The sequence below is a fragment of the Amblyomma americanum genome, chromosome 7, assembly GCF_052857255.1.
Source record: "Amblyomma americanum isolate KBUSLIRL-KWMA chromosome 7, ASM5285725v1, whole genome shotgun sequence".
NCBI lineage: Eukaryota > Metazoa > Arthropoda > Arachnida > Ixodida > Ixodidae > Amblyomma > Amblyomma americanum.
This window is the reverse complement of record NC_135503.1, coordinates 87,883,558-87,909,874: the sequence shown is the minus strand read 5'-3', so window position 1 is coordinate 87,909,874 and position 26,317 is coordinate 87,883,558. Positions and strand designations below refer to the sequence as shown.

General features: G+C 45.1%; 1 protein-coding gene across 1 annotated transcript; it reads right to left on the bottom strand.

Annotated features, from left to right (window-relative positions):
* Positions 1-11,926: 11,926 nt before the first annotated feature.
* Positions 11,927-24,866, bottom strand: LOC144099384 (juvenile hormone acid O-methyltransferase-like). The gene is made up of 5 exons (XM_077632630.1): positions 24,529-24,866; positions 19,546-19,758; positions 15,089-15,434; positions 14,151-14,307; positions 11,927-12,139 (listed from the first exon to the last, which is right to left on the bottom strand). The coding sequence occupies exons 2-5, from the start codon at positions 19,755-19,757 to the stop codon at positions 11,970-11,972; spliced, it is 885 nt and encodes a 294-aa protein (XP_077488756.1). The 5' UTR covers position 19,758; positions 24,529-24,866; the 3' UTR covers positions 11,927-11,969.
* Positions 24,867-26,317: the final 1,451 nt, after the last annotated feature.

Here is a 26,317-nt window from a genome sequence, read left to right as displayed (position 1 = left end):
TACGGGACATTATTCCTGCTTCTCATCTGCGCTTTATATGCAGGGGGGCCAAAAAAAATTGAAGGATTTGCATTTTATTGCCATACTTAAGAGAGGGACCACCTTCTCAACATTCCATTGCGTAGGTATGGTACATATGACAAGAGATTGCTTGAAAGATTTTCATTCGTATGATGGAAATATATTTGCCAGTATTCATCAAAAATCCGTCATTCACAGAGTCAAAAATTGTGAGATGAATGATAGCGCAGTTTTTCAATAAGATTATCAACGCCAGCTACGTCTACATAAATTGGGACCACAATCCAGTGGTAATAATTTTGTAATTCAGGAAGCAGAAAACTAAGAGCATTGAAAAAATTTAAGCAATGTATAGTTTAGTAAGGATGCACAGTGGTTGTTAGAGACCTATTGGCCAGAGGAGTCGCGCAGTTATGTTTTCACACTAGGGGTAACTACACGCAGAATTTACGGGCGTTAGTTTTGAAAGTGAGTGGCAAAATATTAGAGAGGAAGTAACGCTTTGCGTTTTAGAGCGGTTATGTACGCGGAAGAGGCTAGTTGGTATGTCGTCCAACGTGAGTTAGTAGGGTTTGACTTAGCAGCACGACAGAAGAGATTTTTTTTTCGATTAGAAAGGCTTCTGATATGAGCGTTGTGCCGTGCGGTGAGAGAGTTAGAAGTGATAGTGCGGTTTGGAACCTATCCAGGTACGGTCGTGAAAATTAGTTCAGATCGTGTTAAGTTTTGAATGTTTCTGTATGCCCTCTCTAGCCCTGAGTGCCCATATTAACGAAGGTAAATTTAGCCGAACGTGTGTGTATAGTTTCATCAGCTGGCATTAATTCATGTTAGACGTTTATTTCTCATGCTGCTCCTGCTTCCACAAATGGATGTTTTACTTTTTATATGCAGGTGCCAAACCAAAAGTAAGGTATGAGAAAAAGAAACTAGCTTAGGTGTACCGTATTTCCTCAGAAAATGAGTGTACACATACGTGTACGCTAAAAGCAGCGGGTCGAAGCAATTTGCGGGTTCATCTTCGTCAGTACATAGGTAGGCTAAATTTCATTGATTGCAAATTTGTTCGCCAAATGCCTGTTTGCATCTTTCAACGGGAGGCATTGTTTCTATGTACTTTCACTGAAATGCGGTTCACACCATCGTACCCTATTGTATGCGCAATGTCTGACACGCTGTTGGACACAGAAGTGGCGGAGATTCGCCTTGCCTGTTCATCTTCGGAGTCGTTTTCTGCTCTCATTAGACTAATCTGTAGTTTTAACTCCACAAGTTGAATTCTCCTGCTTTTTCCAAACCCTCTGCTGGCAAATTACGTGCCAACCTCAGGTACAGCGCTAAAACCTTGTCCTGGCGGCAACGCACGTGGGCGCACCGACAATCACTAGGCTAACTGAAATTTCGCTGCACATTTTGCAACACAATTTGAATATGAGTAAGGGCATTTATTGCTCTTGTCAGAATAGAAGAAGAATTAGCAAACGAATGGCAGAGTAAGAAAGCATTTGCTAAAAAAAGTTAGGCCTGTACCTCATGCTACGACTTCAAAGAACGCCTTGTTTTCGGCTTTCCTGCTGCTGTTGTCACAGCACTTTCTCCCACCTAGGAAGGCTATAATAAAACTTCCATGTGACGCGAATATCTGATTCTACTTTGGGAGCTTCACGTCAGTTACGAGATATGGAAACTCGGGTTAATTTCTTGGCCACATATGTGGCCGCTGGGATACAAACGGTTAGTTTGAGATTGAAGGCCTTGGAAGTGGCAAATCTGCATAGGTTGCGCATTTTACTTAGGAGAGTCGCGTTACTTTTATTATTGCACTCCACCAATTGTACGAATGCGCGTCAGACAAAACGTTTTAAACGTAGGTCTTACAGCGCCGTACCATAGCCGGGCTTTCATGGAGAATCCAAAGCGTCGTTCAGTCACACTGGAAAAGCGGATGTGCTGCGTATGATACAGGTATTGAATTAAGCCTTGACGTTTTTTTTATTCGTAGAGCCGACACCCTGAGCACCGTTTCAGGGGAATGCGAGGCCAACGGAAACAGATGCCGGGAAAAGCGGAGTGAAGAGAAGGTAGATAGAAAGAAAATAGCAGAATAGAGGTTGAAAGCAATTAGGGCCATTTCCGGAGGAATCAAAGTGTATTTTCAGTGCTTAATACCACTGCGTTCTAGCACGGCAAGGCCTAATGCCAGTGTTTTCAGCCTGCGCACGTGTAGCCTATGTGCGCATATACTTGGGCTAGCAATCGAACAAGCTCTTGTGCATCAAAGGGGGTATGGCTATGCGGAAGGTGCACTGCTCGCTGCTGTTCGATTGGTGTGGGTGCTGTTATGGTTGTAAGGATGCAAAATATGTGTTTCCCCGTGCCAACATTACCGCCGTATCGCACTAGAGCTCAGCAGCTGCCGTTCGGTTTTGAGCCTTCGAGTCATGAAGGACACTTAGGAAAGAAGGCTAAAAAAGTTCCCATGACGAGCGCGACTTATAGGAAGGCTAGCGGTTGAAGTAAATTGATTCGCAAAATAAAAATACTTTGTCCCAGTTGTGCCGCACTGTTTATAATATTAAGATCAAGCATTCAACTGAAGAAACCTGGAGGTGAAATAAAATCTTTAGCGCTAGATTTTATCAGGCTCAGTGCTTCAAACGGAATTCTAGTTCTATATCGCGCGTAGAAATAAGGCACAGCTGCAATATATCACCTCGCAGTTGCTTTTGTTTTTTGCGCAATCCTGTCCGCAGCTGAAAATTTGTGAAAAAATATATAAAACGTAATTTCGTGCGCTTCACAGATATACCTGGATATGGGGAGGAGGGCTTAAATACATGCCAAATATGCCACATGTTGGACAAGGAGTAAAGGAGGGTTTGTACGCCGCTGCACGAGAGCGCACGACGCATTGTCGCGAATAGAATACAAGATGATGAACACCTTCGGTCCCGAACATGGGGCGACAGACGTCACACGTCTGCCACTCGAAGACGATGAAGTGGAAAAGGGCTTTGTCGACGCCTAAGGAGAGCGTGCCAGGCACTTCTCTTTTACAACGCAATTATATAGCTGGCTTCCATCATTCTTTTGCAGAACTGAGTACAGTGCAACAGCTCGGAAATGACTGCGACGTTCTGGAACAGTCAAAGCGCACTTAGACGCTGCGCCTCGGCTTCGGCGAAAAGGTATCCGCGGCGAGCCTATTAATACTACTGCGTCCGCTGCCGCGGTGGCTCAATAATTATGGCGCTCGTCTGCTGACGGGTTTGGTTTGGTTTGTAGGGTTTTAACGTCCCAAAGCAACTCAGGCTATGAGAGACGCCGTAGTGAAGGGCTCCGGAAATTTCGACCACCTGGGGTTCTTTAACGTGCACTGACATCGCACAGTACACGGGCCTCTAGAATTTCGCCTCCATCGAAATTCGACCGCCGCGGCCGGGATCGAACCCGCGTCTTTCGGGCCGGCAGCCGAGGGCCGTAACTACTCAGCCACCGCGGCGGCGTCTGCTGACGGGAAAGACGCGGGTTCGATCCCGACCGCTGCGGTTACATTTCCATGGAGGCGAATTGCTAGAGGCCCGTGTTCTGTGTGATGTCAGTGACAAAGGACAGGGATTAATTGGAGGGACATGAGAGAGGCTTTTGCCCTGCAGTAGGTGTAGTCAGGCTGATAATAATGATCACGATGTAGCCGAAATTTTCTCTATCCCTCCACTACGGCGTCTCTCATAGCCTGAATCGCTTTGGGACGTTAAACCACACAAACCAATACCAAACCTATTAATATTATTTCGGCATCTAATCGCTGGTCTGATTTCATATCCCCTAGATATATGGCTAGAGCCATACAAAGGTAGCTTAAGAATATTCGTTCCCCAGACTCCCGGTGGCTGTGCTAAGATTTACAATGCTACTCGTTCCACTCCCGTTGCCTGCCTGCACCTTTGTATGTTGTTTCTTAAATTATTTACAGCGGTGTAAATCTGTACAAAATGCAGCGCAGCGCTAGTGTTTGTCTCTTCCTTACTTTCCCGTCTGTCGCGCAGTTATTTATATCGGTCATGATCCAATAGCCCGGCAAATTCCAGAGTCATTTACTTAGACCTTAACTTCATCTTTTGGGCAGTTTATCACTGCACTCTATTGAAGTAATTAAAAGCTTGAACTAATAGTTATGTTTCTTTACAGTTCTTCGTAAACTTTTCAGAAAAAAAATCACAACGTAATATTGATTCACATGTGTTTTATTCACCATTATGTAATTTTCGGTGAGCTGCAAGGATTTGTAATGGGCCCCGTTTTATGCTCTCTCTGCGCAAACTGCCTCCAGCAAGTAGTTAGGTGCTAAAAGGCTGGGCTTCTGCATACCGTTGACACTGCACTTTTATTCACAGCCGCCTCTCTTGAGGTCTACGAGGCCTTATAATGTCTGAGCTGTGCACCACTTGAGATGCATATTCTGGAGGACAGGAAACGTGGAGAAAACAACATACCTAGTATAATACTCACACGAAGAAACTTTGAAAAATGCCACTGTGACCTTATTGGTAAACACCAAGAGGAAAGAGAAAAGTTTGAAAAACCAAAGGGTCGTCAAAGACAAGTGCTTACATAAGAAAGATCAAATCGAAAACTTGAGAACCTTCTTGCTAGCGCTATATGCGTCCGTTGTATCCCGTCGGCTTCATTTGAATCTTGTCCTCCACTCCTGATATATTTTTCTGTAATATGAATATATTGCCTGCTGCTGCAAATATACGAGCGCAGATTCCAGAAACGAGCAATAAGGGTAGCAGCTTGAGCCTCATGAAACCGTGCCAAGAATAATGTCTTTCGGAACAGCATTTATTGTTCTATCATTTATTACTGAGCAGTTATACATAGTGATAACCCAGTCATCAAATTCAGTGCTAAGCGCCAGCGGTAGCAGGCAGTTCACTTGACTAAGTGTGGAGAGCTGGGCTAGTTGGTTGTGGGTATATAACATGGTGGTGTATAACATCCCTCTTGCCTGTGGCAAATGTTGCATTGGACAGACGGGGCGCTGCATCGATGAAAGCTTGCTTTGGCATCGCAGGACAGCTGATTCATTAAGTCACGAAGGTCATTTAGCCGACGGCATTCGCCATTGCTCGCACGAGCCAGCATGAAAGGCGTTTTTGAAAGAAACACGTGTTGCGCATGTTCAGCACTAAAAAGAGCCGGGAAATTTTTGAAGCATTCTGTATCTCTGCTGAATAAGAGAACTACGTCAGGAGTCCTGTTGCGTTCCGGAACAAAAAATATATTATCTGAAGGCAAATGTGTTTGGTGGGTCAGCCAGGTAGGCGATGTGGAGGCGCGCCGACCTGCTGCATGTGACTGGCAGGATACCCGTATGCCTGTTTTTCTTTTGGTTTCTGCGGCCTTGAATAATTGTTATCTTGTGGCGGAAATACTTTTTAGCCCCAGGGGGTCACTAGTACCCCTTCGCATATAAAAAGCCTGTTTTGTGGAATAACCCTAAGTTGAAATCCGCGCCCGTGGTGTCTACCCTTTTCGTCCGTGTGTTTCTGTGCGCTGGAATGATGTCCCATAATTATAAATTCACTTGAATAATCGGTCAAAGATTTGGTACGATAGCATAGGGGACTCGTTGGAGCGGAAAGCCGGCGTCGCCTCGTGCCCGGTGTCACACTCTATCGACGCGTGTCTTGCCGTGTCTGTCGTAGCGATCATGGTATATTTGGTTACACTGTAGTTATAGGACCACTTATGGCATTTGATACATGGTTCTTGACAATCATGACAAATCGTGACTAATCATGAACCATTAAATAGCGGGTGATGTTTAGTATAGATGAGTGCCGTGACACGTGTGGCAGCTGTGCATAATGTGTATGAGTCATATGACCAGTCATGACTCATGACATCTCATATGCAATCAGTGCTGTCATTATTATAACTAATAAATAAATAACGAGGTAATTAACAAATGGCAATTACAATGCATGGCTTCATGCGAAGGTAACGTCAAAACACGGGTTATCGCGTCATGACAGGTGGGGACATTGTGTGTCGCGCACTGACTGGTTGACACGTGTGACATCACACTTGGTGTTCTGTGGGGCTCCCATAACGAGGCTCTTGCGCTATTGGATTGTCAGAGCTAATGGTAATTAAGCGTTCTTCAAGCTTTTTATTTTTACCGCCATGCCTTTGACTTGGTCGACTACAGAGTTGTATGTCGTATTTCCTGACAGAGCGTCTCGTTTCGTGCGCGCCTTTCTTTGCACTGTCAAATTTTCGCGCCTGAATGGCCCGTCGCTTAGGGGCACAGGGCACCTGTGGTCGGCAAAGATGAAAACTACCTAACCACTTTCCTCCCACTTTTATTCCACACTCGCTGGAGGCAACTTCATCACTAAGAATAAAGGTTGATTTTGCAGATTTGCGTAAGTTGGTGGTCTTTTCCGTATGTCTAGTATTAACGAGTTTTATGTGAAATAACCTCCTACTGTCTGTCGCCGCTGGCACTGCTTGCTACCGGTATCTTCTGTTGTCTCAAAGAAGGGCAGTTAGCGCGTGATGCCTGTTCTTATTGCCCTAAAGATGTTCCCAGTGTGACTCCACAACGCTAGGAAAGGTCTTGCTGTGGCAAAGCTATAAGTGTCATGAACAGTGACTCGAAAAGGGAATAGAAATGAAAATACAATGTCTGCCGGAAGTAATAAAAAATTATAAGATACTTCAAACGCTATTGCAAGCAATAAAGCTTTCAAACGAACAGTGAAGTTCGTTGGCATACATAAAATTTTTCATTACATCCACTCCTCTCTTCGCAGGCAGACGCACTCCTCAGCAAGAAGGAAGTGCTAGGGCTTAGAACGCAGATAAGTTGATGTTATAAATATTAGTTTGTAAAGAGACTAGACAAAAAAGGTTAAAAAATTTCTGAACTAGACGAATATTGGTCCGCGTTTTGTTGCTGTTAATTTGAGAAGATAGTCCTGATAAATCCTGAAATCAAACGAATGAAACCGAAAATAAATAATTTCGTAATTATGAAAGGCAAAATTCGGAAATACATGCCATTTTTTAGGAGACAAGCGAATACTTGTCGGCACTTGTCAGCAGAGCGGAAGTGTCGCTCGGGTTTAAAAAGTCAGAGATAATTTTGAAGGTCTGTATTGACTGGAATCACGTGCAGACCAACCTACTATCACAATTTCTTATTTCAACTCTAGGAATGCGAAGAACTAGAATGAACGGGAAAAATGCGGGAGGAAAATGGCTGATTTCATTTTTGAAAACACACTGCTTAAAAAAGGTTTCAGGCTAATGCGCACGAAGGTCTTTGGATAAGTTTGCACTAGATAAAAATGAAAGGGTGTCGTTTGGAAGATGCATAGAAAGCAAAATTTCAAAATTTCATTGGAAAATGATTTTGAGAAGATTTTATGTTTTATCAAAACAAGTTTCTGAAAATGTTTTATTTCAACATAAGAAGCAAACTGTGTAACATGATTACACATAATGAAGCACAGATACGCGACGCGCCGTATTTCAACAACGTTTCTTCGGAGATGAAAAGGGGCAGTGATTTGTTTCTATTGTTTGACCTCAGCGCTTAATGGTTGCGAGAAAATAAAGCATAATTCAGTCTAGTTGAAACGATCTAACTTTTAAATTTCATTTTGTGCGAAAACCAGTGACAAATAAATGACGGACGGAATGCAAGTTAGAGACAGGACAAGCGCAGTGTTGTCCAAATGTCCATTCTACTGCGGCCTTAATTTTTACTTGTGGCTTTCAGCTACCCTACTTATTAGCTATGCTAATGTGCTTTCTTTAACTGCCACTGATAATCACATGATAGTTAGGAGATATTGGTTATGTGATATAGTTTTTGCTGTGATAAAAGTGGTGACTGGTGAATCATTATTGACGATTGTTCACGCACGATTCCTATACTGGCCACGCTGTTCGTTTATTAAGCCAGATGAGACGTGATCAATGCCGACCACAGCGACCGCACATTCACGGACAGAAAATGGAAAAGACTCCCAAGTTTTTTGCTATGTCAGTCCATGCGAAGAACTCCAGGTGGTTTAAATCAGTCTACAGCCCACCACTTCTGCGTCCTTAATAGCTCACGTGCCGCTTCAGGGCGTTAAATTGCGTGCAGACTAGAATTTGTCGTAATAATATAATCTGCAGCAATACTACGGTTAAAATTAAGTTAATGAAACTTGGTAGAAATAATTCATAGAATCACAACCGAAAGTGTTTAAATTTTATTATATTTCTATATTCGGTTTTTTCGCGTTTGTACCTTTTTCTCTGAAATTTCTCGCATCAACACGCTGAAACTGGCAGCGCTGAAAGGCTCATATACGCTTCAGACTTGTCACTAGAATTGGCAGCGTGAAACAGAAGGTGTGTTTCCTAGAATCTCGCACTCTCGTTGAGGAGAAAACGAGTCGCCGCAGCGGGGTGCTCCGGTGTAATTTGGACCGCTTAATTGATGGACTGGTGTTACAGACTATTCTGACGTTTTTTGTTTATCACCTCACTGCACTGCAATGAGGACACTGCAGCCGGCGTTTGGTCCCACGTCCTGCTGCCCAGCATCTGAAGGCAGTAACCTTCGACCCATCGTGGCGGGTTTCATCGGGTGCAAAACGGCATGAAGCAAGGCTAAAGTAGGTCCCAAAAGCTAATTTTATCCCAGTACGCCGACTTTGACAGGTGTGTAAGGAACTTCGGCCTTAACTATGCAGCTTTTCCCTACATCTCGGCTACCCAAGGGGGAGCACGAAAGGCCCGCTTTTCCAGTACGATAGATATTCTGTGATAACAGGCGCGGCTTATGAAAAACAGAAGCGCCATTACGGCAGGAAAAAAAGTCTATCGCCAAAAGCTTGCACAGAGGCTAGGCTCTGCGCACAAGGCCATGACAAAGGCGCTGCGCAACGCGTTAGAGACACGGAAAAACGGCAGGGGAAAGGCAGCAAGGCGGCAAAACTAAAGATGAGAAATTAAGCTTACCTGCAGGTAAATTTAACACCAGTCAAGCTTCCTAGGAAACTGTCCGTGAAGTCGTTAGGCATATTCGTCAATCTAAATAAACGTAGGACGGACGAAATCACCGAGGTCCTTAATCCGCAGCAGCCTCCGTGGCTGCTGTACCCATCGCTAGCGTCCGGTGCCCCTCGAGTATCCGCAACCAAGTTGCTCCAGGTAGGCATTTAACCGAAGGTTTTGCTCTATCTGGTAGCTCACAATCAAGTTGCTACCTGGGGCTCGAATTCCGAGCGAAATACTGAACCACCCTTCCTCCGTGGTACCTCTAGTGATAACGCATGGGAAGTGAGTGACCTGTTGGAAAGGATGGCAACTTTGGTAATTAAAGAAGAAAGATGTCCTGCTTAGTGTTAGCCCTGAGGTCTACAGATCTCGGTGATCACCGTGCCGACCCATAATTACATTACCTCCTTGCCTACAAAAAGGACAAAACATCGCGGTGCGAAACCATATTGAAAGGCGCTGTCCCTGTCTTGCACCTCTGGGATTGAGACTCCACCTCGAGGACTCCATGGAGACATTGTACATGATTGTGCGACGAGCCTGCCTCCGGACACTTTGGTGCCGCTCGGATCCTAGCCAGTGCACAAGTGAATGATACTGGCCATACCTTACCACCAATATTGCTCATTACTCCAGAAGCTGGCGTGGCTGCCAGCATGAATAGGTTATCCGAAAAATTACACGCACTTAACCCAATGGAACAGGGAGGAAAAGAGCATTAGCTCGTTTGCGAAGTTGCTACTAAAATGACGGTATGCACAGTTCGTACGGTGACGGCTGCCCTCATCGTAATCGTGGGTTCACGTTTATATAATAAATATCAAGAATGCGTAAATTGTGTTTGGCCACAGCGTTTATTGGCGCCTATGTCGTTTCCGTTTCTTGCGTCCTGATTGTGCTTTCTTCTTGCTGAGGAAAATTCCATGGGCGTAATTGCACTTCTAATTCCTTGCCTGTTTCACTTCTCATCGGTGCACATTTCGTGATGTTCACCGCGTAGTACTTGCTTAGAGAGTGCAATGTCTTCGTGCGACATCGACATTGAAGCCGTCAGAAAGAACAATCGTCGAAGTGCGATCAAAACCGGCAAATTTCCGGTTGTTCTCCCTAGACGCGTATCTAGGCGTGTGTAGGCGTATTGTTCTGACCGCACCCACACACGACGAAGCCGAAGGTGGCTCCAGACGCCTGGCCCAGGCTGCATGCACGAGATGTTGACTTGTGCCATGCCTGCGCACGGGCACTGCCGACGCCGCCCATTGGGCTAAGCCGGCGAAACTCTGCTAAGGCACTGGAAAATCATCCGAGCAAAATGAAAATAATACGGCCATCAAAGAAACGCTTCCAGTGCATTTAAATGAACCTAGGAGGCCCATTCCAGAAGTCAGCTTTCACACTCTAAACATAAATGAGACTATATGGGAGCAAAAGGGAGTAACCTGTCCTCCGGCGCACTTCCTTTGAGGACCAGAGTACGCTGCCCAAATCCTGAAGTAGATTTCGATCTCTAAACACACGTAAGGAATGCTTACTGTTGACAACGGAGGCGTATTGCCACTGTACAGCGTAGTAACTTTTCGCATTTAGCAATGGTAGGAGGCTTTCAATCGTGGCACTGGAGATCTTGGGGTTACGAAATAGAGAAAAGTGAAACCTGGGTGATAAGCTTCGTAACTGCTAGAACTTCAAATCTGTTGAAGAGAGAATTTGTTTCCGTTGCGAAGCGTAAGCATTCCGTATGTGAGCTGCTAAAAATAGGCACCACAGTGGCGACCACTATAATCACCACAGCCATTAGAAGGGACGACGCACCTTCATGTGCACTAGAATGCTGTACTAACAGCGGCGCTTTGAGATTAATTACATTCTAAGATGTGTCAAAGCTTGTAACATTGCGCATCAACATTCAGAGTATCAGTGGCAGCCTTATGAGACTGCACGTAGCTTTAGTACAGGTTCTGTGTTGTGTGACACCGGCACCGTCTGTATTTCACTCACTTCAGCATATGCCTTGTGCAGTGAGCGGAAGCTTGTGGACCTACAGCTCTCTCTGCGTTTACTGTTATTGTTCATGGGATCACATACACAGTACGACACGATGCCGGCTGGAAAGCCAAGCATTTAACTTCTGGCACCGCTAAAGCCTGAAGCGGCACCATAGATCGTGAAGGAAAAAGTAAAGCGTTCGACTATAAATCAGGCGTTTACTATTTCTTGTAAAATCGTTGCGTGCGTCGAGCTACCCAAAAGCTTAGTGACCCGTTGTCAACATCTATATGCACAGCTTAAATCGTCTTCAGTGTAATCAGCACTGCTGCATTGCATGACTTCAGTTAAGAAATGAAAGGTTTATACAGAGAATAATTCCAACCGGAGGGACGGGTCAGCGTCAAATTAAGACATATAGTCATTCTTCAGCCAGGAATAAATTGAAAAAATGGCATACGAGTGTTCCGGGCGCCAGCCACATCCGCCATTTTGGAGTCATGGGAGGGGTTTACGGTAAAGAGGCAGTTGTAGGGTTTCAAGATAGGAGAAAAGGATATTCTTTACATTTAAATATGAAGCGAGGATGTTCCCGCCTGAATCTTCCAAGTCAGTGTAATGGATGCATAGACGCGCTATATGAGTGAAGACGCTGTTCACCTGGAAGACCGGGATGAAGCGCGTTTTTGATTTGATGCGGACTACAGCTTGCATTTGCGTAACGTTCTCATTTCATCGTTTATGAAAAGAGAAGGGGTTCGAAAAATCCGGTTGGTCGCCGTCCTGTGAAACGCTGCAGCTATCGGAGCTAGAAAAATCATTAATTAGAGAGGATTTTATTGGCAAACGTTGTTAGACGAATACGATGCAGAAATCGCCATTCATTTTTTCTAGTTAAGAGGTTTCTGTGCGTGGATAACAATCATCTTTCGGTCCAGGATTTTTCCTTTTTGCGAGGAGACCCAAATCTTCTCTGTGAACTCTGTTATAAACTTACGAAGCTCTTCTTTTTCTTCATCATTCAGCAAAGGCTTGATGTGGTGGAATAAAAGAAAATCACCTGCAAAAGAATAGCACGGATGAGATAAACTCGGCCATGCAATCAAATTTTCGCACGGAATTTCACGTTTTGCAGTCGGGTGTGCCCTCTTCGGAAGAAGTCTGAAGTATTCCGCAAAAGCACTGAGAAACTTAGCCTTTTAGTCTATAGATTGCTTAGAACAGGCTCTATACATGCTGCGTACGCTGCAACCTCTTTCGATGACGCCACACGTGTCTAAATACTGCCACAGTTTTCTCTGACAAGACACACACACTGAGCCCTGGTGAAAAAGTGAAAAACTGGACGCTATTTAGCCTACTTATTCAGTTACGCATTGAGTACGAAAAAGGCTGCGACTGCAGTGAAGTGTCAAATGTAAATTATTCAACAGATGTCTGAGCTAAGACCGCAGTATGAATTCTAGGTCTTCTTAAAGCATTCCTTTGACATTACAACACTTTCGCGCGGATAATGTTGCTTATTCCGGCGAAAAAAAAATTACACTCCGTCTCGTCGTCGAGGATCCGTGTAAGCACCAAATGCGTTGCAAGCAAGGCGCAACGCATTCTGCGAAGGGTCACAGATGACGCTTGGCGAACGCAGTAATCAGCGGCGCTCTTTGGCCGCTGTACGTGTGGACTGTCCGGACCAGCTTTGGCTGGCGAAGGGGCAAGAGCGGCGCAAATATCAATGGGCTCCTGAAATAAGGACCCACCCAACTAACCTCGATTTATTCTGTGCAGTATGTGTTTCTCCTCCGTCATCTTCTGTTTTTAGAGCTTGGCGGCGTTGCCAGCTGCACGGCGCTCTCGGTATTCTTTGCCGCTTTTTGTGTATCTCATATATTTATTGAAAATAGAGGATCCTCGGGTCTAAGCAGAGTAGCACTCAGAACACACGAATAAAAAAAAGTGTGACAAAAATACTTAGGGATATTTGAATTTATGAAGTTTTGGTGACTGTCAGAACCCAATTGTGACACATCTTTGATTCTTAAACTTACGCAGCAATAAGCAGCTTTTATCTTTCGTGATTTGCAGCACATTAAGTACCGCCAGTTACTTTCACTGCTTGACACGCGACAGCTCTCTTCTTTCTTTGACTGTAATGACTTGTTCAAGCGCCTTGACCGCCTTTCCAACTTAATTTGCGGCTGCACCCGGCTCGAATACGCTGACACGACAATATCATCACTGGCAGCGCGCATTTGAAAACCCATATAACGAATAATGATGGCAACGGCGAGATTCTGCTGCTAGAAGGTCCTACAATTGCACCCGTTTGAACGCACAACGCAGTACTGCGAGGCGTCGGAAAGCGAGAATGCGTTCTTTGCGATCGCGCTGTTTGAAAATTCATTCGAGAATTTGGTGTGAGAGAGTTTTTACAGCACCAGCTGTTATTCGCTCTTTCCTAGTATTCACGGCTTGGTCGGCAGCGTCCGCAACAGTAACTCTCCAGCATCAGGTGTACAGTCATCAACGACTACTCTCTATTAACATGTGGAGTAGCCCGGGAGAGAGATGTAACTTCTCGCGGCTAGCAGTAACGGCGCCCTGTATCTCATTTGGCGCTTTTTAGGCTGCCATGTTGGAGGTATTTCGCAGGGGTTCTTTTCCTTTCCCCGTGCGCAGATATTACCATCTTTTCTCTTGCATGCGCATAGCTAGAGAATGTGTGCTCGCGACGGCCAACGGCATGCGCCTATTAAGCGTGTATTTATTATTATCTTCAGGCATTACCGAGAACATTATAGTAAAGAGGGCCTGGCGTACATCTGTAAATTGAGAAAATACAAACAAAATTGAAGAACATAGTGTGCATTATGCCCTTTTTTCCCCGCGCCAGGTGACGCTGCACTTTTGCGTGGCTTACTGATGACCGTCCATTGTTTCTTCTTCTTTTTTTGATAATGGGAGTAAAATCTCCTCCTGCTTCAAAAGAAGACTGCGTAGCAAAAAGTATTGTTTCAAGGTATGTAGCTCCCAGAAAGCGGTGCATAACATTTTAAATATTCAGTTTTACTCACGTATCATTTCATCTTTAGTCTTATTTGTAGAAGGATATGAGACCACCTCGCAGGTCAGCGGAATAAGCTTCGTTAACTTGATGAGGTCTGCAGCATATTTCCTCAATGATTCTTTATCTTGCGCAGCACTGATCACAGGCATGCATTCTTGCAGAACCTGCGCAATAAAAACAAATCAACTGAGGAACTGCAAAAAAAGAAACATTTAGGGCTTCATCTAAAGGCTTGGAACTTCAAACGCCCAGCATGATATATTATGCATAAATTTCACTTCGAAGTTTCAAAACAAAAAGCCTTTTTTCGCTAATGGAGAACCCAGTGGTGTATTAAAAACTACGGCGCCAATATTTGTCCTGCACATTTCTCGACTGCTTTAGTTGCGGCAGTTTGGAGCTTTCTTCGTCGGCCAGTATAAATGCAGGTTATTTCGTGATTATTATGTTACTATTTTATAGTTCTTAAACTTGTTTAGTTCGGTTATTATGTCTAGTGCAGAGGACTTCAGTGTATGTGTATGTCGTGCGAACACAAAAATCTGCTTGAGGAGAACTGAAGCAACAGTCTCTAAACGTAGCATCATAAGCTTGTGGTTTGTTGTATGGTATTGGGTATTTTTACGCCTCAGGTAACTATATGAAGTAAGGGCGGAAACTGCGCTAGTTTGCATGGATGGCTTGGTGGAATATACTCGTCGCCGTGCTTTCAGTCTAGCATTAATAAACAATGTATAGCTTCATTTGCATTTTAATGTCTTTGAGTTTATGAAAACAGTACCGACAGTAGGGATCAAATAATTGTGAGGGCGTCTCTTACTGAAATCGGCTAAACTTTAAAGGGAAGTTAACAAATTGTTTATACTTAGACGCCCCGAATGAAAACAAAATTAAACGAGCGGTAATTCAGAAAAGGTGGATATGCAGGGCGCTCCTCCGACTTACCTTGTTGTACTTTATCCAACGCGGAGAATTCATCATAGCCTTGTACAGGTCATGTATTAGGGAACCTCCTAGCATGACCAAGAAGAGCTCTCCGCCAGGAGTGAGCAGTTTCTCGAAGTTTAGCATGGCCAGGCGCTTGTCTTTCACCCAATGCAACGTGGCGAATGAGTAAACCCTTTGAAACTGACCCTGTTCGGCCACGAAGCCCTCCACATCTCCCACAATGTCCAGCTGTAGGTACTCGATCTTTGGGTGCGGGTACTTCTTGGCGGCAAGCTTGATCAAGTTGTCCGAAAGGTCAGCCGCAACGAGCCGTCGGCATGGAGAGCAGCGGGGCAGTAGGTGCCTGAAAAGACCAGGGCCGCTTACGGAAATATCCACTAGATGAGTCTGTCATTGACTGCAGTTATTTAAGCAAAAATATAATGGTACGTACAGCTAGTAAAGGTAATTGTTCCGCAATAAAGAGCACCCGAAATTAAAGCATCGGGTGGTTCATATGACGTCACCAGTCCCACTAGAAATGCAGAAACTAGAAGGAAGCACGCTGGAGGTGCTTTTGCATTATAGTAAAATTAATTTGGTAAGAGGTCGCAGAAAGCAATAAGCGTAATGTAGTTCATGAACGCAAAATTTATGGAAGCAAATAAACGATACGTGAAAATGTCTTAAGTGTTTTGCTTTTCACGATATTATTATTGGAACACTTGCTTGCATAAAAACAAGCTCTTTCTTTTTCTGGAAAGCCGATCGGCGCCAGCGTAACACCTCCTGCAAATCTACTTCCAGTTGATAATTTTTGCGCTATTGCAGTGCAAAGTTCATAAAAATATTGTGAAATTCTGAAATTTCGTTCTCAGATGAAACAAGGTCTAGGCTTCGAAATACGAAAGCTTTCAGCTATTTTAGGATTGTCATTGCAAATTGCCGGTGGCTGTGGACGTTGAGGAAAACGATGAATGAGGGATATAAAGCGGTGATGGTACGTTAAAAAGATATTCAAGAATCCGTATCCTTCACAATTAACCAAGGCCTTTCTCGTATCATAATGCTTATTTTGAGAAAATGACATAATGATTCGTTATAGTCACTTATAAGCCTTAAGAATGACGGCCTTAATCTTTTTGCATTCACTCCCGAAAAATAATGTTCTCTGCTTTGCACGCTCACTTTTTAAATTGTAGAACTATTCTGTATTTTTGACACCATCTCCTTCTCAAACTTCTGTTTTAGTGCATAAGAGGTATCAATGTCTTAATGCCAAAAAACGTGTCAGAGTACCCGCCCACTTATTGCCACCATAAACCTAACACCCTACCGCACATCCAGCCTAAGAAGTTGCACCCACCACTCACCTGTCCACCCCCGCCAACCTTCATACCCTAGAATAATTGTCACGTGTGCGCTTGTACGTAGGCCTACACACTTAGCAGAGTGGGCGCTCCGCAAGGTTCTGTACTCTCCCCTTTCTCTTTCGATGCCATACTCATTCTCTTAGCCCGCGCTCTTCACAATATACCTCAACTTCGACACAGCCTCTATGCGGGCATCACTCTCTGGGCCAACCACGGCAGTGATGGTGCCAAAGAGAAAACCTTACAGACCACCGCAAACTGGACAACACGCACAAAGCATAGGTCTCTCCTGTTCCCCAGAGAAGTCTGAGCTGCTTCTCATACGCCCCTCACCACGTACCCTTCCCACGGCTTCCCTCACCGTTACTCTTGACGGACGCCCGGTCCCGGAACTTGACACATTCCGGATCCTGGCCTTCATATACAGAACAACGGCCGGAACACTTTCATTGTCAAGAAACTCAAACGGATGGCGGAAGCGCTCTCGCGCCTCATCCGCAGAGTTTCCGGCAAACCCTATGACATGAAGGCGCACGATTTGTGCCGCCTCATTCATGCCTTCATACTCAGTCGTTTTCTCTACACAGTCCTATACCTACGACTCCGAAAAGAAGAAATCGCCACTCAAGATGCTGTGCTCAGTAAAGCTTTCAAGCTGGCCCTACACCTTCCCCTTAGCCACAAAACCACTAAACTCCTCCAGCTTGGCCTCCACCACACTATGCATGAATTAATAAAGGCCCACGGACAAGCAAAAAGCACTTGCCTAGCTAAATCTTTCACAGGGCGTCACATATTTGAAACCCACCAAATTCGCATGCGAGCAGCAGACCCCATACGCACACCGCTCCGAGTCACGCCCCTTCCTCGGAACACCCACAGCGCCTATAACTCAGCCCGCCGCATAGCCCGTGGAAATGCCCTCCACAAATACTACTGTTCCTGAGCCGACGCGGTGTGGGTGGACGCAGCCTGCACGGGCTAAGGTGCGGCAATTGCCGTAGTTTACCATACACTCAAACCATCGCCACTTTTCACCTTCCTGCGACATCCATCCCCTAATCCTCGAAAGAGGCGGCAATCGCGCTTGCCCTTGCACACACTAATGCCCGTTACGCGCTTACTGACTCAAAAACTGCACTTATAAATTTTGCACGAGTGCGAGTTCATGAGACCGCTTTCCACATCCTCAGCTTGCCCCCCATGAACCCGCCCCGCCATGTGGAGCTCATCTGTGGGCCTGCGCACTCTGGGAACCCCGGCAACAAAGCCGTCAATGACCACGCCTGAGGTCTCTTCAGCCGGGCGGCGGCGGAGTCGGGCTCTTCCCTGGAGCGAATGGTTTCCTTTAGCGATGTGACCCAGGCATATCACGCCGAATGCCAGCTATACCCCCACCCCACTAATCTCTTGACAATTACCACCAAATATCATGGCGCCGCCTCCAGACCCGCACCCTTCCTTCCATCTATTTTCTCTCGCGGACCTACGCGGAAGCATACGCCACTTCCTGTACTTAGTGCAACCACCCCTACGCTTCGCTCACCCGCAATCTCCTTGAATGCCCTACGGATCCTCCTCCGCGAGCACCGTAGCTCCTGACCAGTTGGGAGGAATGGGAGATCCTACTGCGCTCGACGGACCCGACCAGGCAGAAGATCGTCATTGACCGGGTGGCCCACGTCATGGAACTTCATGACTTCACGAACGTATAGTGCATGAACGTATAGGGGGGACCTATGTGTTCCGAATCCGTTGGTTAATAAATTTATTTCTCTCCCTCTCTCTCTGACGCATAGAGTTTCTTACTATTTACTAGAGGGAAAGCTGGCGCCCCGCCTATGAGAGTTTGCATGGAGCTTCCTCGAGGCCACCCGTACCACCATGGGCGCTCTAAGCATCATGGGGCGGAGAGCTACCGACTGCAGAACTACAACTTTTGGCCAAAAGATAATGAAAAAACAAACATTGTTCAATAATCAAGAATATCCTGACGTTCAATATCTTGTCGATAAATTGCAACAAACGAGCAGAAAAGCACATAAATGCAAAGTTTGCCCAAAATCAGCGATGGCTTGCTTTCCTATCGGCCAAGCATTGCAGACTACAAAAGCCAATATTTCGTGTTTAACAGGCGCACTTTTAAAAAGAAATATGTTTTTGAAATGAACGCTGTCCTTTCAACATCTTAAAAGGCTTTTCCACAGCATTTCGGAAAACAAAAACCTTTTATTGGCGTCGTGTGCTGTTGCGTTTTCGATACTATTGTTTTTGCACACTACTTCTACGCCGAAGTCGTCTGCGCGAAGAGGGCGCGGTCGATTCGGAATGGGACATCTCTGTACCGCCACTCTGTGTTCCTGAAAAAACCTACTGTCCTGCACCAAGTAGCTCATCGCCCCATGATGCTTTGCGCGCCCATGGAGGTACAGGTGTAGTGGCGCCAGCTTTCCCTCTAGTTAACAGTAAGAAACTGTATTCTCTGACGTGTGTGCACCCGGGTTCGAACCCGACCGCGGCGGCTGCGTTTTTATGGAGGAAAAACGCTAAGGCGCCCGTGTGCTGTGCGATGTCAGTGCACGTTAAAGATCCCCAGGTGGTCGAAATTATTCAGGAGGCCTCCACTACGGCACCTCTTCTTCCTTTCTTCTTTCGCTACCTCCTTTACCCTCTCCTTACGGCGCGGTTCAGGTGTCCAACGATATATGAGACAGATACTGCGCCATTTCCTTTCCCCCCAAAACCAAATGTTATTATTATTATTATGACGTGTGTGCAGCCTCGGCTTAGAGTGAAAGCATTCATAAAAGTTTCAAAGTAATTATAAAGGTCAAATAAAAAATTCTTCGTACTCGCAATAAAAATGATTGTTTCTTGAAGTGAAGCTTTTGGAATGAAAGTCATTATTATTTGTCCTTGAGGTAGCAGGCTGCACTGGCGCCTTACGGCTGTGTGGCCTAGAACTCCTTGAACAGTTTTAGAGTTTCCTCAGCTTTACGTGCAGGTGTTTCATTGATTAAAACAGTGTTACTATTAGTTCTAGTACGAAGCGCAATATTTTAGACGAAGTTCTTCTGCCGCATCATAGCCTGTGCGCCATACTTGAATGCCAAGTCTCCGATTCCGCATCCGACGTCAATGAATTGTTGCTGCTCCTGGTCGTCGCAGATCATAAACGCACTGTGGAATGCGTTCAGGATGGCTGCGTTGGCAGCGGTGTAGAGCTCGGAGCGCGCCTCGAACACTTCGGCTTCGTGTTTCTCGATCAGGGCTCTCGCTGCTGAAGGTTGCATGTTTGCCTGGGGCGACGACATTCTGGAATGAAAAAAAAAGGCAATGCTCAGTGCCTTCTTTATGCCTTCTTTCGCACACACGAAATATGCCGTTTTGTGAAGCTCTTTATGTCCATCTTCTAAATTCTCTGTTGCTATAAATTTGTATAAAAATCATGGTTGTTTATACAGTGTCTGACAGGATCGGCTATATATGTTTACAGGTTTACGCGGGGCTGATCTGACTCTGTATGGGATCGCATGAGTATCATAAGGAGCTGTTCGAGCTGCTTCTTAATGGTTTGATTGGATCCGTTTGAACCTCTCGTGAAATTACGACACCAAAATGGATTACTAAAAACATTTTGTACAGGTTCAGATCGGACCTGTCAGGAGAAGCATGAACAGGTTCTTTCTCGCGCTTCTGTACTGACTGACACGCTAAAACTAGTTCGAAAACAGTACTAGAGATGTACCAACACCGAGCAAAAATATTGACGTATTTTTTTGTGCATCGAACTAATCCGAGGATACCCGAGTTAACTCGTGTAAGCTTGGGTGAGTTCGGGAGAGTGTCGCGCCAGCTCTAGCCAATTGGAGGCAGGTGGCAGTTAAATTAGTAATTGTTCGAAAGAGGTTGCTCAACAAGAGCAACATGTGTCGTAAAATTTCTACCGGTGGTTTTGATAGAAGCAGTCCCCTACCAGTGCAGTGGCGCATCGCTTAACCACTACGCCACTGTGCTGGTAGTGGCATGAGGATCCGTTGGGATCTATAAATGTTAGGCAGAGAATGGCCAGTTTTGCATGCATGGGTATTAACCCACTAAAGGTATCGTGGCATGCCATTAAGGCGGAGCAAGTGTCCCCTCAGAGTGAAGAATGAGCACCTGCTTTCGTACTTCTACACGGTTTATCTAAGTTAAACCCTCACCGCATTTTGGTCTGCTATTTAAACATTTTCGATGTGCTTAGATTTTCGATTGCTTAGAGTCGATGTACTTAGATGTGCTTTCGATTTCGTTATGTTACCTTTTTCTTTTACTTAATATCTCATTCGTCTTGAAATCACAACTGCGAATTCCGAACACATGGCCAATCCCTCTCTTGTTTGGCTGGGTGTTTGAACAAAAAATTCTGCATGTAAACAAGCTTATTCGAGCAAGAATATCTCGCACAAACTGGTGTATTGTGGTCCAATTCGCTTGAAAAGTAATCTATCATCCATGGGCACTTGTCTGGAGGTTCAGGAAACAGGCAGATGCCAGTCTCATATGTGTCTCCCGTTTGCGGCGCAAGCCGAGTAGCAAGTTCGAGAAAAGGCATCACGTGCCAGGAAGAACGCAACCGATGCATAAGCCGATTCATTCCGTAGGCGAGTTGCGCGTTTTTTTCTATTATTTTCCTTCCTGATCTTTTAGTTGCTTATGTGTTAACAATGCTGAACTTGACGGAAGTTTTTGTTAGATTATTATGCACAGGAAGCTTACCTAGTTGGTAGAAATAAGTAGTCCAGAAACAAAGCCACACACCGAAACAAAGACGACACACAGACATAGGCGCTGAGTTTCAAAGCTTTCTTGGCGTCTACATATGCATGCGAGCTAGCGCTGCCTTCTTTTTGTTGTCCTCTGCGCTTCATAATATATCGTTGCAAGTTAGCGCTCTTCTGCTTCTCGTCTTGGCTCCCTCGTCTGGCCGTGCGCTTTAATTTTCATGTCTTGCAACTGATTTCCAAGAAGTGCTACTAGGTTGCAAGGAAGTTCACAGTGTTAGGCCATGTGCTCTCCAAGGACAGCGCTCTTCCCCATTCTACCAAAGTTCGTGCATTCATTGAGTTTCCTTGATCAATGGGAAGGAAGAACGTGAGCGCATCTTTAGACTGAATTGTTATTTTTGCCTCCTTATTCGTTATTTTTTCTCCACAGTAAGCCACTTCGCACAGCTTCTGGCCATAGCAATCTCAGTTCCTCCCCCCGCATGCGATGCCGCATTTATTACACGCCGGCACATTCTGGCATCGCCTCCGATCTTCCCCTATTGTGAAACCCGGGCAGGTATCTAAACTTGCCCTGATGCCAGCGCTGTAGGCCTAGGCGCAGTTCTTGCCCAAATCAAGTAAGGGTTTTTCGAATAAGTTGTTGTTTACGCCAGCCGCACATTGAGAAAAGTAGGAGTGAACTATTCCGTTACGGAATAGGAATACTGATAAAACATTTGAGGGATTCAAAAATTTCGCCCGTCCATATCCTCTTCTTCTTCTTCTCCTTAGTAAGCATGGCACATACCCACGCAGGGGGATTGGCCAAGGTTCAGTGGATAATCCCACTGAGGTATTTGCGCGGAGAAAAATAGGCGCGAGACGACTGAATCAAGATAAAAATGAGAAAAGTCAAATCAATTAAAGAATACGGTCGCCCCTTCTTTGTCGTTGCTGATCATCATGCCATTTGGTAATTGTCATGACCAGAAGATCCACCCGGCAGTTTTGCTCGTTCGCCCTTTATTGAAGAGAAAAGCTTCACTACGCCAGTTTTTCGAGCTGTCAGCGGGGCCACAAGTTTCACCTTGAGGAGGAGGAGGAAAAACTTTATTTATATTTGATATTAAAATGTGTTATTAGCGGTCGCGGGCTGTCTTCTTCATCTTCCGATGAGTTAATGTAGCCCGTCTTAACAGGGTTGGGGCCCCTGGTCCAGGGCTCCACTGAGGTATGCCGCCAGGTAGGCTCTCCGGACAAATCCGCGCTGGACGGCCGGGTCCTCGCTGGAGAGCATCCCCTCCCACTGTTCCGCACTCGGGTTTTTGTTTATTGCAGCCAGATCCTTGTTTTTCTGACACACCCACGTTATGTGCATTAACGTTGGTTTTTCTCCACACCACGGACATTTGCTGCTGTATTGCGTGGGGTAGATTCTACTTAAGGTATTTAGATTGGGGAAAGTCCCCGTTTGCAGCAGCCTCCAGCCTACTGCATCTTGTATGTAGCTAGAGGTCGAACAAAGAAATGACGTCTGTCTCACATATCTCGGTGGACATTTGAACCGCGCCCGTAAGGAAAAGAAAATGAAATGAAAATTGATCTTAAGGGAAAGGAAATTACGCCTGCCTCACATATCTCGATGGATACCCGAACCGCGCCGTAAGGGGAGGAAAGTGAAGTAAATTTTGCTTTAAGGAAATGAAATGACGCCTGTCTCACAATTCTCGGTTGACACCTGAATCACGCCGTAAGAGAAGGAAAGTGAAATGAAAGTTGGTTTTAAGGAAAGGAAATTAGGCCTGTCTCACATATCTTCGTGGACACACTAACCGCACCGTAAGCGGTGAAAAATGACAGTTGGTTTTAAGAAAAGGAAATGATTTTGTCTCACATTGCACCATTCCCCCCCCCCCCCCCCCCCAAAAAAAAAAAACAATTACTTTTTAAATTTGGCTATCTGAAATTATGTGCAGGGTTTGCGCGTCGTCTGGAACCGGATTTGATTCCATATCTCCGCATACAACGAGGAATAATACAGTTGTAAATATCACCGAAGCTATATCAAATATACCGGGTGTCCCAGCTAACTTAAGCCAAGGGTTAAAAAATAAATTATGAGAGACAGGCGAGTGAAACCAGTTGCATATTCGTCAGAGTCATCTTGTGCAGCACAGGCAATTTTTTGTTTTGCAATTAATTATTAGTTTAATTAAGTTCAGTTATTTAAATTAAAAAAATATTGACTTTAGAAAAATTGCATTTGAAGAGTTGTAGAGCACCTTCAGAAACACCCATTCCATCATTTACTATAAGGAGACCCTCAAGTTTGTCCTTTTTCTCAGCTCCAAAGGTAGCCCGCGAAATATAAAATAAACCACGCGATTAACGCACTTGCACGCCAAGATCGGGCTGCTCTCAATCGTGGTTTGAGCAAAGGAAATCACCTGCAGCCTTGACTAGACGGCCCTGCACCAGCGGCAGGCCGTTATGTTGGCGGCTGCAACTCGCACCGTCATGTGTGCCACTGGCTGACGCAGAAGAGGAACCACCGCCAACATATCGGCCTGCCGCTGGTGCGGGGGCGTCCAGTCAAGGCTGTAGGTGATTTCCTTTGCTCAAACCACGCTGGAGAGCAGCACTATCTTGGCTCGCAAGTGCGTTAGTCACGTTATTTTGTATTTCCCGGGCTTTCTTTGGAGCTGGGAAAAAAAGATATACGTGAGGGTTTCCTTCTCGTAAATGATGGAACGAGGGTTTCTGAAGGGGCTCTACAACTCTTCAAATGTAATTTGTTGTCTATAGTCAACATTTTTAAATTTAAATAACTGAAATTAATTAAACTGTTAACTAATTGCAAAACAAAAAATTGCCTGTGGTACGCAAATTGGCTGTCACCAATATGCAACTGGTTTCACTCGCCCGTCTCTAATAATTTATTTTTTAACCCTCAGCTGAAGTTAGCTGGGACACCCGTTATACTGCCTTATGTGAGCTCCTTTAATGTCGTTTCGAAGAAAGCAAGATGTTTAACAAATAAAAAAATGCCTACTACTGTGTGTGTTTGTCAGTAGGGCTATTTATGGAAACCGCCAGTCGCTCGACCACGATGCAGCTTTTCGCTTTCGACCAGGGTTAACCAAAGCTAAACCACCAGCAATGTTTTGCGAGCAAACAACATTAGCGTCCGGCACAGGTTGACTGTAAAAAAAAATTAGATACCGTGGCGCTATGCCTCTCGCACCTAGCATGTGGCCTTGAGACTGCATCTTTCTCAACCTCCAATTCCTCGTAGCTGTCGCGACAATGTCGGGAGGTGCGAAACCACGAGCACTTCACGGAAGGCTGCGGTGGACAGCAGGCTCCGAAGTTCCGGAACCGGGATGACGAAGGTGTCCAGCACCTCCACCAAATGTTACGTGACGGCAAGGCGATGAAGCGAGAACGACATGACGGATGGGAAGGGCATGATTTAAATGGCGGCGGGCAGAGCCCAAGCGCTTCGTACCGCGCCACTGCAGAGTTCGTATTCTTCTATTTCGTCACAGTATGTAAAAAAAAATGTACAGCTAGTACAGCATAAAATAATGCAAATAGGAAATACATTCAACGCCTAAAGTTTGTATACCTGGTTGAGATTTCCATTTATATAGTAGGACTTCTAAGCGGAGGAAACTTTCACTCACCTCTCCACTTTGCGAAAGAGCGTTCCGATAGCGGTCGGCGAGTGTTGTACAGTCGGCTTTAACGCAGTGGTACAGGGCTTGTGCCGGAAAACGAGCCATAAACCTAGCAAAAATTTTAACAAGGTAACGTAGGGATCGCAGCTGGTTGAGAAAGCGTTTTGAGTGGATGGTTTGTTTTTGGAGATAAGGCACCTACTGATGAGCGTGCAATAAAATAGCTGCTCATGAAATGACAGGAAAACGAAACATAAAAAATTGGTGGTACTTTAGCGTAGACATCAGGGCGGCACGTAGTAAAAAAAGAATCGTACCGCTCAAACGGAATAATTTTTTGTTCATTAGATTCAGGTGACGCGCGCATCTCTGCGTTTGAGGTGTACCATGGAGTCAATTTCTCGGCCTACCCCTCTCCCAAATCGCATGATGCATTACGCCAGCTTCTCTTTATCTCAGTAAAACATGGAAGTACAAACGTGTGCCCTTGACTAAAAAAAAGTAAAGATAGAAAGAAGCTAGAGAATTGATAGCTGTAGAAGGTAGGAACTATTGTCATCACGCTAAAGCGTGACAACGAGTCGCACTCCAAGAATAAAATTAAATTCGTGTCTTGTGCTGAGAATGACAGAATCTAAAAGTAAATCTTATTTTATCTATTGCTTCTTCGAGAGTAAAACGGCTTATTAAATTACTCTTTTTACTCCGACGACGTGCGATGGCATGCCGTCCTACTAATCCCAATTTAGTCAGGTAAGCATTAACCCATGTTCCTCTATTGGACTCTTTTGCCAAATTCAATTAAGCATTCAAGATATGCACTTTTGAGAGTCAATCATTTGTTCAAGTCAAGGTGCGCTGAATTTATATAATTAACCGAAATTTACTTTAAAGAGCGGACTCAAAATATTCAGGTAGTTAACTTTTTTAAGAAAAAATTGTGGTTGCAAACGTCTCAACGCGCTCATAGAATGACACTGTGCAGCCAAAGCCTGAAATTTGTTATACACTACAAAAACAGATTGGAAGTTTGCTGAAACGTAGGGAACGATTTCTTGTACGGACGGGGAACTGACTTCAGTATTTGTAGATCGTGCTTTCAGGTTTCTGCGAATACCATTCACCATCTGTCCCTGATCGCCGTTGCATCGCCTCTTCCCTCAGCCAAGGCAAATCTCCAATTTATATTCGCAGTTCAGTTCCGCATACACCGCTAGACCTTTCATGATGGTGCAACACACATCAAGAGGCTGTCGCCCTTCTCGTTAAACCTGCACGGACACCCCTTATTTTAGTGTCACATGCAGGCCAAAGTCGTTTCATCGGAAGACGTCGCAGGCTGGAGGCCCGGAGGCGCTGACGATTATGTGGACGTGGAGGCGACGTCAGGTGGCAACACAGCGACAGTGGATAAGATATTAGCGCTCATGAAGCAGGTGGCAT